Below are 12,406 nucleotides of genomic sequence, written 5' to 3'. Positions count from 1 at the left end.
GATAGAAGAGTCAATCCCGATCTCAATTAGGGGGGCATATTTATAGGGAAAATTACACAAACAGTTAGCAACAGGCACATAACAATTTCATTGGTTCATTCAAATTGGCACTCTCTGCTTTTGGATATGATTCAACTCTAAGCCACTCTGGTTTGGGGCACACTGACCTTCATACTAGTTTTTCTCAGGACTGCAGAGTCAAACCTTATTGAGACCTTATTGAAACTCAACCTTGAGCCATATTTATCCTCAAGGCAGGGTTAGCGGGGCTAGCTTGAACTTTTAACTCTCTCATTCCTCACTTCTTTTAGTGGTTAGTTATAATCTTAGAATTCAATATCTTCAGTTTACTTGGAGTTCCTTAATGCATCATATTGCTGGCGAAGCATTAAAATCTGTACTGTACTAACTCTTTTCTTAGCATAGGCTACTAACTTATTAAGGATGAATGATCTAAATGTATGAAGCAAAAGCAAAATTAAAAGAAACCCCAGGAGGAAATTAAAGTGGTCATCCATGGGGATCTGTTAAACTATCTCTCAAACCATCTTTGTTGTTTTACTCTTAGCTTACTCATAGAGTCTTTAATCACCACTGAATGATCTACGTGAAAGCAACATTTTTCTCCTAAGGCAGCATATAGCCCTCTATCTTTAAGGAACATTAAGTCTAGTCCCCTTCTGTTTTGTACGACCACCTCCGAGAGGGTGGTTACTGACTCTTTAAGCTTAGATATGAATTGTTCTAGGGCTTTTAAATCCTCATCTATGTGGATCTCAATGTACGAAAATATTGAGAAGTATGTATTAGTGCTGCTGTGTTCGTTCCCATTCCTACAGCCACTCAAAGCCCTAATATAACTGCTAGGAGTTGTCAAAAGCACTATATACAGCCCCTTCCAGTGAGGTTTTAGTTTCCCAGTCGATGGCATTGAACCAGGACAGTGTCTCTGACCTGGAACTGGTGGGGTACATTTCCAGCCTCACAGGCCTCTTTCAGTTGTTTCCAGGATTGAAGTCTTATCACCTCAAGGGCCTTTTGTCAGGCAAACAAAAGTTTAGAAAAACAGCATCAGGATTATACACTCCACCCGATTCAGTGAGCAGTGGCAGTCCCCCACACAGGATCTCATAAGGTATTAGGTCAAAGGGGCCAGGGGTGTTCCATACACGAAACAGGGCGAGGGGAGGAGGAGAATCCAGTCTCCTCTACTGGTCTCTGAGGCCAGTTTTAGTCATTTTTAGAGTTTTATTTATCCTCTCTATCTGTCCTGAACTCTAGGATCTATATACACAATGTAATTTCTAATTGGTCCCCAAGAAATGAGCTAATATCTGATTTACCTGGGCAAAAATGACGGTCTATATCTTCCTGGCTTAGTCTCTGTAAAATATACTTCCCAGTAAACATCAGTTTTATGTTTTCTCTTTCCCGGCATTCTACATGCATTTGCTTTCTGGAATGGCACACAGTTATCTACTCAAATCTGGCACAAAAAAAATTGACCTCAAGAAAGTCTTCACAAGTTTATTGACCTCTAGATGAGTCCATTGATGCAGTTTCTTCAAGTCCAGTACAGTACACCAGGTTCTGGATGGAGGCAATGGACTCAACAGTTTTATAGGGGTTAAACACTGTGAGGTGGAAATCAGCCACCCGTTTCTTTACCTCTCAGAGATCTTGAACTGTCCAGCAGTCATTGGTTCTAGGTTTCTGCACCAGTCAGGCTGAGGGACAGTTACCCAGAACCCCGAGTTGGAGTAGCTTGATGAAGTGTCTTGATTCTGTCTCGCACCTCCTTTAACATGGGGGTACTGAAGCACATCTATCAGGCCATCAGGCTATCAGCTCCTGTGGATGTGCCTGCAGCCACCAGTCCATTTGATATGAGGCAGACTGTTTCTGCTCAAAGAGTTGGTATTCGTCCTCCAACCAGATGGTTAGAACCTACACGAGCTCCCATTTTTGCCTTCTAACCTGTGGTATATCAGAGTGGAAGTGAATCTGTGCCCTATCTTAGTCAGGAGGTCTCTCCCCAACAAGGGCAGGAACATTCTGGCCTTACTATGAATAAGTGGGATACCCATCCCACTCAGAGATATACAGATCTTCAGGTAGTCCATGAATACTATTTGATGTCGGTAGCCCCTTGAACCCAAGACTTTTTGTTTGTCCCTGACAGAGGACTGATCCCCTGCATCTGCAAGGAACTGGATGGTCAGAACTTTGGGGCCATGGGTCCAGGGATCCTGTTGCTGGGGTCTCCTTTTCTTCTTGTTGGGGGCAGTCTCTGGCCCAGTGGCCTTTTTCATTATAGAAATCACATTCATCCTTGTCAAGAGGCTCCTTAGTGCTAGAGTTGATTTCTAACTCCCTGTCTTTCTTTTCTATGATCCCTCTTATTTTCTTTCCTCTGTTTCCTGCTTTTCACTATCTCCTTTGCCTATGTCATTTCTCAGTCCCTCTCTCTAATTGACTACTACTGTCTAATCACTTTCTGTCCCTCCTATTTGTCTATTTTTCTTTTCATACTCAGTGTCTTTTTCTATCTCCCTGACCAGACACATCTGCTTTCTTTCTTTTTCTTTCTCTTTTTCCCTCTCCCAGTTTTTCTTAACTAAACCAAGTTGGTGGAGTGCCTTGTGGCTCCTTTACGACCTGTCACCAGAGATCACAGCCTGAGACTGTTAGTCACTCCCTTCTCCTGCCTCCCAGCATACACAATTTGACCAGCTCAGAGCCAGCCTGTTGTCAAGCCTGCCCCCCCACCTTTGCCACCGACTCCACCACCCTGAGCCAGCTCATCAGGCTGCCCCTTAAAACTGTTGCGGGGAACCGGAGGTGGGGGAGATGAGAGGAGAGCTGCTGGTGGAGATGCGCGCATGCGCATGCCCGCTTGGCTTCCTGAAACGCCACCCCTCTGAGCAGCCTGTGCAGGGTGTGGTGTGGGCAGCTGGGATCCTACCTCCCACCACCCCTCTGTGTGCGCACTGGCCTGTGATCTGTGGACCCTCCTGTGCTCTCCAACTCCTCTGCATGTTCTTGCTTTGTTTCCTGAGACTGCTGCCCCACCCCAGGGCCAGTCCCCTGAGCAGCCCCAGCACCTTGGGCAGCTCAAAGTCTTCTGGTGCAGCAAGCAGTCGCTCTTTTGCCTCAGGCTCTAACTCTCCCTTCTGCACAGAGCAGAGCTGCAGCCAGATGCGCCCACCCAGGCAGCAGTTCTTCTGCCCCAAGGCGCCTAGCACCTCCAGACCCAGGCTGAACAGAGCCTCCATGCACCCGCAGCTCTGCTCCAGCAGCACCGCCTTCTTGGCTGGTGCCTTGAACTCATGCAGGGACACTCCCTCAGCATGGTGCTGCAGCTGCACCAAGCCCCTCAGGATGCATGGGCTGTGATGGCCTCCTCCTTCCCTTCTGCAGGACCTGCCATGCCATCATAACATTGCCACTGCAGCTTAGCAAGGGCAGGCAGAGACTCCCAGCCATCTCACTGCCCCACTATCACCACAGCTGCCAAACTTCTTGGGACTCTGCCCCCCACACTCATTCCCTCTAGGCACAGCCTGTGCTATGTGGGTGAGCCTACTCCTTTCATGAACTCCTCTGGGGTGCAATCCCCGTCCTTCCTGGAAAACAAGAGCTTTAACATCAGAAATTTTAGTCAGGTTGAAAGTGCCCTCGGGAGGCCAGCCAACTCAGAGGCACAGAAAATCTGCCATCTTTCTTTCTTAACTCTGACATATTGTGTATTCTGTCCCTAACTTCAGTCCAACAATGTCACAAGTAACTCAAAACAGAAATCTAAGACACACAGACAAAGACTAACAGATGCATGTCTCCACCTAGACAAACAATAGACAACACAAAGAGACCACAATATCCAGACAACCATGGCCTTGCCTAGTCTGTAGGCACCAGCCAAAAGCATTTTCAGAAGGAAGAGGTCTCCCTAGTTTCTCTTCCAAAAGGATTACCCACAATCCCCCCCTTACCTGCCAGGAGACCAGTCAGGTATCCATGACTCTCCTGTCCTCCTGAGACTTCTCTCAGAGTTGCAACCTGTGTTTCTCTCTCCACATCTATCAAACACAGCTAAAAAAGCTTTTCAGCTTCAGAAGCAGCTGAAAAACCAAAGGCGCTTCTCAGTCCCAGATCAGAACAGAGACAGACAGCGGCTGTACACTCAGACACACTCAGACACACTAAGACACAAATTGGGGAATCCTCCTTTACCTCCAAGAGGGTCTCAGAGTTTTGGGTGGTTGCAAAATCACAGAAAAGCCCCCAACGGAAAGACCCCCGAAGTTGGGGAAGCCCCTCACTCTAGTACTAGGAGAATGCAAAACCCAGAACTCACAGAGAGTCTATCTTGCTGCAATCAGGCAAGAGGTTTATTGGTGGGGAGGGGGAAGACCAGAGCTCTGGGAATGACACATATCTCACTCAGGAGATAGAAGAGTCCAGATCTCAATTAGGGGGGGCATATTTATAGGAAAAATTAAATAAACAGTTAGCAACAGGCCCATGGCAATTTCATTGGTTCATTCAAATTGGCACTCTGCTTTTGGATATGATTCAACTCTAGGCCACTCTGTTTTGTGGCACACTGACCTTCATACTAGTTTTTCACAATTTCATTGGTTCATTCAAATTGGCACTCTCTGCCTTTGGATATGATTCAACTCTAAGACACTCTGTTTTGTGGCACACTGACCTTCATACTAGTTTTTCTCAGGATTGCAGAGTCAAACCTTATCGAGACCAGGTGATCTGTGGTTTTTGTTCTCAGCCTTGAGCCATATTTATCCTCAAGGCAGGGTTAGTGGGGCTAGCTTGAAATTTTAACTCTTTCAGAAGTATCAGGGTCTTCTCCCCCAGCTATCCTAATGACTTTGGGCCATTTTAGCCTCTGCCCTTCATTTAACCCTCAGTAATATGTTCTCTTATGATGTTTTCCAGAATTGCAACCACGGGGACATTCCTGGCCAAGGTAGCAAGGAATAGTTACGTCTGGCCAGAATATAAAAATAGAGGTCTGCAGTCTGCACAAGGATGTGGCCTAGTGAGCCAAAGCCAGAGATGAACATGGACTACAAACTTCATAGTGTAAATGTCTATGTCATGGTGGAAGAGAAGCAGTGGAATAACATAGGCTCAGGACATATTTTATCCAAATATGTCAAACGGCTTCATGGTGTGTGCCTCCTTGTTCATTCAGAATCAGATGGCTCACTGATTATGGAGTGCAAGATACAGCCTAATGTTCCCTATCAGAAACATCAAGGGGAGGTAATTACTTGGTCTGAAGCTAAGCATCACTGTATGGCAATACATTTCCAGGAACCAAATGGTTGTCAAGAGATTTGGAAAGATATCTGCAAAGTTCAAGGTAAAGACCCAAGTGTAGAAATTACACAAGAACTTACTAATGATCTAGAAAGTTCTAAAGACCTGCCACCAATCAGGAATCTGATTGAGATGTCAAAATGTGAACTCAATACCCTTCAAAACATTGCAAATTTATTTCCTTTTGTCGATCAAATACCAAGCCAGAAAGAAAGGCTGGTGCTGGTCTTAGAAAATGAATGTTACATTAAAAAATTGCTACAGCTGTTCCACACTTGTGAAGAGTATCAGAACATGGAAGGCTTGCACTATTTGAATAGCATCATCAAAGGAATTCTGTTTCTAAATGATACTCGTTTGTTTACCATCATGTTGTCTGATGAATTTATAATGGATGTGATAGGATGCCTAGAATATGGCCCAGGTTTAGGTCAGCCAAAACCACACAGAAAATTCATGACTGAAAATGCCAAATTCAAGGAAGTTATGCCAATAATACATTCTGAACTTAGGCAAAAAATACACCAGACCTGTAGAATGCAATGTGTTCATGATATTTTGTTATCTACTTTATGTATATTTGAAGTAAATCGTCTTTCTAAACTTACCACCATGATTTTTTTCAATAAAACTGAAATAATTACCATGCTACAGGAAGATGAAAAATTTTTGCTTGAAATTTTTGCTCAACTGAAAGATAGCACTGTATATGATAAGAGACGGTGTGAAATATTATTATTCATCAAGGAATTCTGTGTATTTGCTAAGGTATTACAGTCTGAAAATAAAAATGCATTACTAAAATCACTGATGAAGCTTGGAATCATGAGTGCTTTAAAAGTTGTAGTACACATGCATGACTACCAAAATAAAATAGCTGCTCTAGAAATATTTGGTCATCTAGTAAATATTAGTCCATGCATAGTCCGAGCTTATTTAATGAAAGAAGCTAAGAAGAGTTTAGATAATGATGACCTTACTATTAATATAATGATTGAACAAATGACCTGTGATTCTGATCCTGAAATTTCACAAGGCAACATTTTGACAACAGTTCTGCATGCACTTCTTGATCCAGAAAATATGTGTGTCACAGCTAAGGGACGTGAAAGAAGGAGATTTCTGAATTTCTTCTATACTTGTTGCATGAATAAGCTCATAGCACCAATTTTGTCCACCACAGTAGAAAATGTCAGTGATGATAATAGAGCTAACATCTGCCCTAATGATTATCAAAATGCACAGTTGCTTGGAGCAGTTTTAGAAATACTCACATTTTGTTTACAACACCACCCAACATATATAAAATGTCTTATTTTGAATAACAACTTGCTCAGCAGAATCTTGAAGCTGATGAGTTCAAAGCACACTTTTCTAGTTTTGAGTGTTGTCCGGTTTATGAGAAGGATGATTGGTCTCAAAGACGAAACTTACAATCTTTACATAATTAAGAAAAACCTTTTTGAACCTGTTGTTAATGTTTTTATGCGTAATGGAACTCGGTATAATATGTTAAATTCAGCCGTCATTGAGCTATTTGAATTTATAAGAGAAGAAAACATCACGTCTCTCATTGCAAACATTGTGGAAAATTTTTTTATGGCTTTTGAATCAATTGAGTATGTCCAGACCTTTAAAGGGTTGAAAACCAAATATAAAGAGGGGAAGAATAAAGAGAGTAACAACAAAAGATATTTACATAAAACAATCTACCCAAAAGTATGTTACCAACATATCAAAATTATGAAGGTAAAAGTAAAGACAGACGTACGTTGTAGAAGAATCAAAAAAGATGATGCTATTCTACCAATGAAAAATGACTTCCCAAGTTGTTATGACACATGTATGAAAATTAAAGAAGCAAACAAAAATGAAAATAAAATAGAACAACCCAAAAGAAAATCATCTGAAGCCTGTATATGTTGTCCATCTCATTGTGATACTTCTGCTGACAGAATGAGTAGATCACACTGCAGCAGCCAGGTATCCTTAGTGGATTACAAATATGATTCTGGTTCTGAGAATGGTGATGATCCTTATGATAATGATGAAAATGAAGGTGAAGGCAAAGATGAAGAACCGCCTCCAAAGAGACCTAATCTTAATCCATAAATTCATACGGCGTCCTAAATTCCTAAATTAATTAAAATTTTATAAATATCACAATTCTAACAATACAACTTAAAAAATCTTTCTCCTATGGACTTTTAGATATTGTAGAATATGGAATAATATAATGAATAAGAGGCCTCAATTTTATATAAAGAAAATCTCCCATAAAATAGATGCATAGTATTAAAAGAAAAAACAAAACAGCAACTGTGTCATAACCTCAGATCAAGAACATCTTAGTTTAACAGCACGGTTTGAAAGAAGGAAAAGTTTGACAAAGTAATACAATTTTTACTAAGGACTTTATAATAGAAGCAACTACAAAAGTTTTATTGTAAAACCTGTTTTCTAAAATGGTCTAGCACTGACATTCTTTCCATAAATTGAAGTTTATTTAATATATCATTTGTTGTACGAAAGGCAAAGTCATATTAAGATACAAGTAAAGTGAGACTTTCAGAATTTCTGTGAAGATATAACAGAACTCCAACATTATAAATAATAACAGGGAAACAACATCAGTGCATTTTAGCATTTATTTTCATGAATAAAATGCTAAGCTAGAACTAAAGGAGCTGTTTTTAATGTAGTTCTATTTTAGATAAGAAACATCAACTATCAGCATCAATATTATATTATTTGTAATGTGGTTTTCTGTATGATTTTCATGAGATAAAACATGAAGCATCAAATATGCAGTTTTTGAAAGTTAATGAAGTTTTGTCCTTTTCCCAGTAGTAGTCACATACTTGGATACATGCACACACACACATATATGTATATGCATGTGTATGTGTATGATATATATGTATGTGTATATGTATATGAATATGATGTATGTATATATTTATATGATGTATATGTATATGCATATGAATATACATATGTGTATGTGTATATGATGCATGTGTATATGTATGCATATATGTATGTGTGTATGTCTGTGTAAGTGTATGTGTATGTATATGTATATGCATACAAACAAGTGTATACACATATACATACAGATGTGTATATATACACATTTGTAAAAATCAACTCAGAAGAAATAGTTCCTTTTGTATTACTGCTCTACAAGAAGAAGCCCATAAATTTCAGTGGAAGCATGGCAGCAGATGGTCAAGTGTAAAGCTGCTGTTAATCACATTTTACCCACATATAGGAATGAGAGAGAGGGAGAGAGAGAGAGGGAGAGAGAGAGAGAGAAAGAGAGAGAGAGAGAGAGAGAGAGAGAGAGAGAGAGAGAGAGAGAGGGAGAGAGAGAGGGAGAGAAAGAGAGAGAATATATTGAAAATAAGGGAAATCTATATATTCTAAAACCAACTTTTAAGAGAATTTCTTCTTTTTGCAAAGCTTTACTTTCAAAAGTTTCCATGCTTAAACAGTGTTGCCAACCATGGGTCAAGTGCTCAAATACTTTGGCTAATAATTTGGTGGACAGTTTTTATTTAAACTACAATATACTGCCCCTTGTCTCCCATAGGACTCTAGCTATGCCATGATACTGACATTTGAAAATACTCTTTGTGGGGGTATGAAATATACAAGTATACTTACCCAAGTTATGGAACCCATGACAAACCCAAGTACAGATACAACTGAAATCTAACTTGGTGAACCAATAAATTTTATTTTGGGTAGCTTACAGAAATATGTGTAAGCAGAAATAAGAAAAAGACAGCAGTATCACCAAAGCTCATCCTAGCAAGGGTGATCATAATATCTGAACCTTGGAAATCATATACAGACTGCACTCAATACAACACATTGGGGAGGAGGTTTCTTTTCCATTCTACTCAGTTGGTCCTAACCTCTTTCATGCAGCTTGTTTGATTTGTTCTTGTTGCAATCAACAGGCCTGGTGTCAGTGGTTTTATTTATTTTTTTCAGGTTGTCTTGTCTCAGAGGGGTGTTTAAAAAAATAGCTGATGCCATTTTGGTATCCTTACCTAATTCAAAGGGACCAAAGATATTCTTGGAGGTAATAAGTCCTTTAGACAAAGAAAGGTAAAAAAGAAATTTTCTAGTCTACAGAGATAGCATACTCAGTAAAGCTCTTCTCATGAGATCTATGTTTATTTCTTAGAATATATGTAAAAAAAATGTCAGGTGTAGTACACATTCGTAATCCCAGTGTTAGGTATTCAAAAAGTAGACCCTTTTTGGTCAGGCACCTAAGCTTATTGGGAAAGCTCTAGACCAGTGTAAAACCCTGGGCCAAACCACAACGTGACAAACTTTAAACAAGTGACATTTAAGATTATTCTCTGGTCTCCACATGCATATGCACACAGAGGCACTTACGTACCCATGTGTATATACACAAAATATATACATTTTAAAATTGCATGTGCGTACAATTTCAAAACTAAAAAATGCTACAAAGGATTTAGTTGTATTTTTATTGGATATTTTATACATTTATATTTAAAATATTATCCCCTTTTACTGTCCCCACTCTTCCAGTCATCCTCCCTTGCTTCTGTGAGGATGCTCCCACTCCAACACACCTACTACCCACCTAACCACCTTGGCATTCTCATGCACTGGGAGAAACAAGTCTTCACAGAACCAAAGGCTTTTCCTCCTATTGATGCCAGACAAGGCCATCTTCGACTACATATGTGGCTGGAGCCATGAATCCCTCCACATGTACTCTTTGGTTGGCAGTTTCATGTCTAGAAGGTCTGGGGGTCTGGTTGGTTGATATTGTTGTTCTTCCTATGGGGTTGTAAACTCCTTTTTCTAACTCCTCCATTGGGGTCCCTGTGCTCTGATGATTAGCTGCAAACATCTATATCAGTAACGCTCTGGCAGAGCCTCTCAGGAGACATTCATATCAAGCTCCTCTCAGCAATAACTTGGCATCATCAATAGTGTCTGGGTTTGGTGCTTGTGTATGGGATTTAGTCCCAGGTGTGGCAGTCTCTGGATGACCTTTGCTTTAGTCTCTGCTATATTCTTTGTCCCTGTATTTCCTCCCATGAGTATTTTGTTCCCTCTTCTAAGAAGGACTGAAGCATCCACATTTTGGTCTTCCTTCTTCTTGACCTTCATATAGTCTGTGAACTATAACTTTGGTATCCTGTGATTTGAGGCTAATATCCACTTATCAGTGAGTAGAGATCATGTGTGTTCTTCTGTATTGCTTTTTATTCTTTACCTACATAACATCCTGACTGAATTTTCCCCATCCACTCCTCTGAGCATGTTTTACCTTATCTGTTTTTCCCCTTAAATCTGCTCCACTTCCATTTTCTTTCAAAAAAGTTGGCCTCCCAATGATATCAACTGAACACAACATGACAAATTACCATAAGACAAGGCCTATCACATGGCCTCCAGTGGTAATATAAACCACAGATATTAATTAACAGAGCCCTTGAGCATAATACAGACTAGGCACACTTTCTTGGATCTAACAGAGGTGGCTTGTGATGCCACCTGAGATCATGTTGATGTTCCGTGGTCTGTATTTCAGAAGGAGCCCCTGTTTTAGTCCTTGGTCCTGTTGCAGTGTGGAGAGCGGGTGTGGCAGCAGTCCCAAGATGATGCTTGGGACTCCAGCCTAAGCTTGTGACTAGCACCTGACTTCCTCCTGCCCCCGAGGTTAGCCACTTCCACCTCCCACTGTGTGAGCTGGGCAGGTGCACCCATGACTCGAGATCATGATAAAAGGGACTGTGCTTGGGGAAAAGAGAGGAGAAAGAGAAACTGAAAGGTAAACAGAAAGAGAAACAGAAAGAAAATCAGAAAAAGAGAGCGAAAGGGACAGAAAGATGTACATGGGCATGCTGTAAGGTTCCTGAATAAACCGCTTTGAGAAGAAAGCTGTTGTCACTCCTTTTCTGCTGGTCGGAGATGGGAGTGACATTGCAGCAGGAGGCCATGTGACTGTCTGTACGCTATGGTATGATTGTAGGCCATGTGGATATCTATCATCTATGCTGCTACCTAAAGACATGTTGAGGTCAGAGGGTCAAGACTGAACCAGGAATCATGTTGATGTGCGTGGCCTTGGATGCTTCCTGAGGCCCTGATGATATCTGTTGCTGCTTGTGTCCATGCTGCTGTCCATGGTCTTGCTGCATCAAGGATGGTGTTGATGTATATGTCCCTTGTTACCACTAAAAGAAATGGAGATGTCCATTGTCTGTGGAAGACTATGATCTATGAAACCACTGGATATAAAGGGAAAGGAAGCTTCTTCTGCAGTGGTTTCAGTGACTTAAGACTCACAATAAAGAATGAGAGACATAGGGAAGATTCTGCGACAATCTCACATCCCAAAACCCAAGTGGAACATTCTAAACTGAAAGCCAGGAAAAGAGAGTCTTTAAAATTGTCATTTGAATGCTGAGGTACAGCTCTTCATAGCCAACAAATTTATGTGGAAGGCAGGGGTGGGAATAAGGAAGGACTCAATTTCCTATAAGGGGTTGGACACTGGGAATTAGATGATACTCCACTGAGTATATTAGCAATGCACATTTAACTTGGTATTGTTTTCTTTTATTTTCTTGTATTTTACTTTGGTATTAAAGGTGATAAAAAGTGTTGGAGTAGATCAGTGATGACTGGAAAGTGAATAAAATTAGGGTGTATTAAGGTAAATTTCCAAATAAAAATACAGTGTTATATTAAAAGAGGGTAAGAAATACTCTGCAATTCTGATTCTATTTACTTAGAGGTTATGGAACTGTGTAGATGATTTATTGGATCCTGATTTAACTTTGGTGTCTGGTTACTGTCTATAAACCATCCATTTCTTATAGTTTTCCCACTTTTGTTGATTATAGGCATTTGTAGAAGCATCTGATGATTTTTTGAATCTCCTCAGTTTCTTTCTTTTAATAAATTAAACAACTTTATTAAAAATCCAAAAATGTACAGATTTTAAGCATTTTTGCATAAAAGTATATGAAAACATTTTTGTCAGTACTGATTT

General features: G+C 40.4%; 1 protein-coding gene across 1 annotated transcript; it reads left to right on the top strand.

The window, feature by feature from the left end:
• Positions 1 to 5,061: 5,061 nt before the first annotated feature.
• LOC308414871 (protein PPP4R3C1-like) lies at positions 5,062 to 7,458 on the top strand (the record flags this gene model as incomplete). Its single annotated transcript, XM_080910067.1, has 2 exons — positions 5,062 to 7,024; positions 7,232 to 7,458. The coding sequence occupies exons 1-2, from the start codon at positions 5,080 to 5,082 to the stop codon at positions 7,456 to 7,458; spliced, it is 2,172 nt and encodes a 723-aa protein (XP_080766193.1). The 5' UTR covers positions 5,062 to 5,079.
• Between the last annotated feature and the right edge of the window lie 4,948 nt (positions 7,459 to 12,406).

The sequence above is a fragment of the Micromys minutus genome (genome assembly GCF_963924665.1).
Source record: "Micromys minutus genome assembly, chromosome: X".
NCBI classification, from domain to species: Eukaryota; Metazoa; Chordata; class Mammalia; order Rodentia; family Muridae; genus Micromys; species Micromys minutus.
The sequence above is the reverse complement of the archived record's forward strand: the minus strand, read 5'-3'. Positions and strand labels throughout refer to the sequence as shown.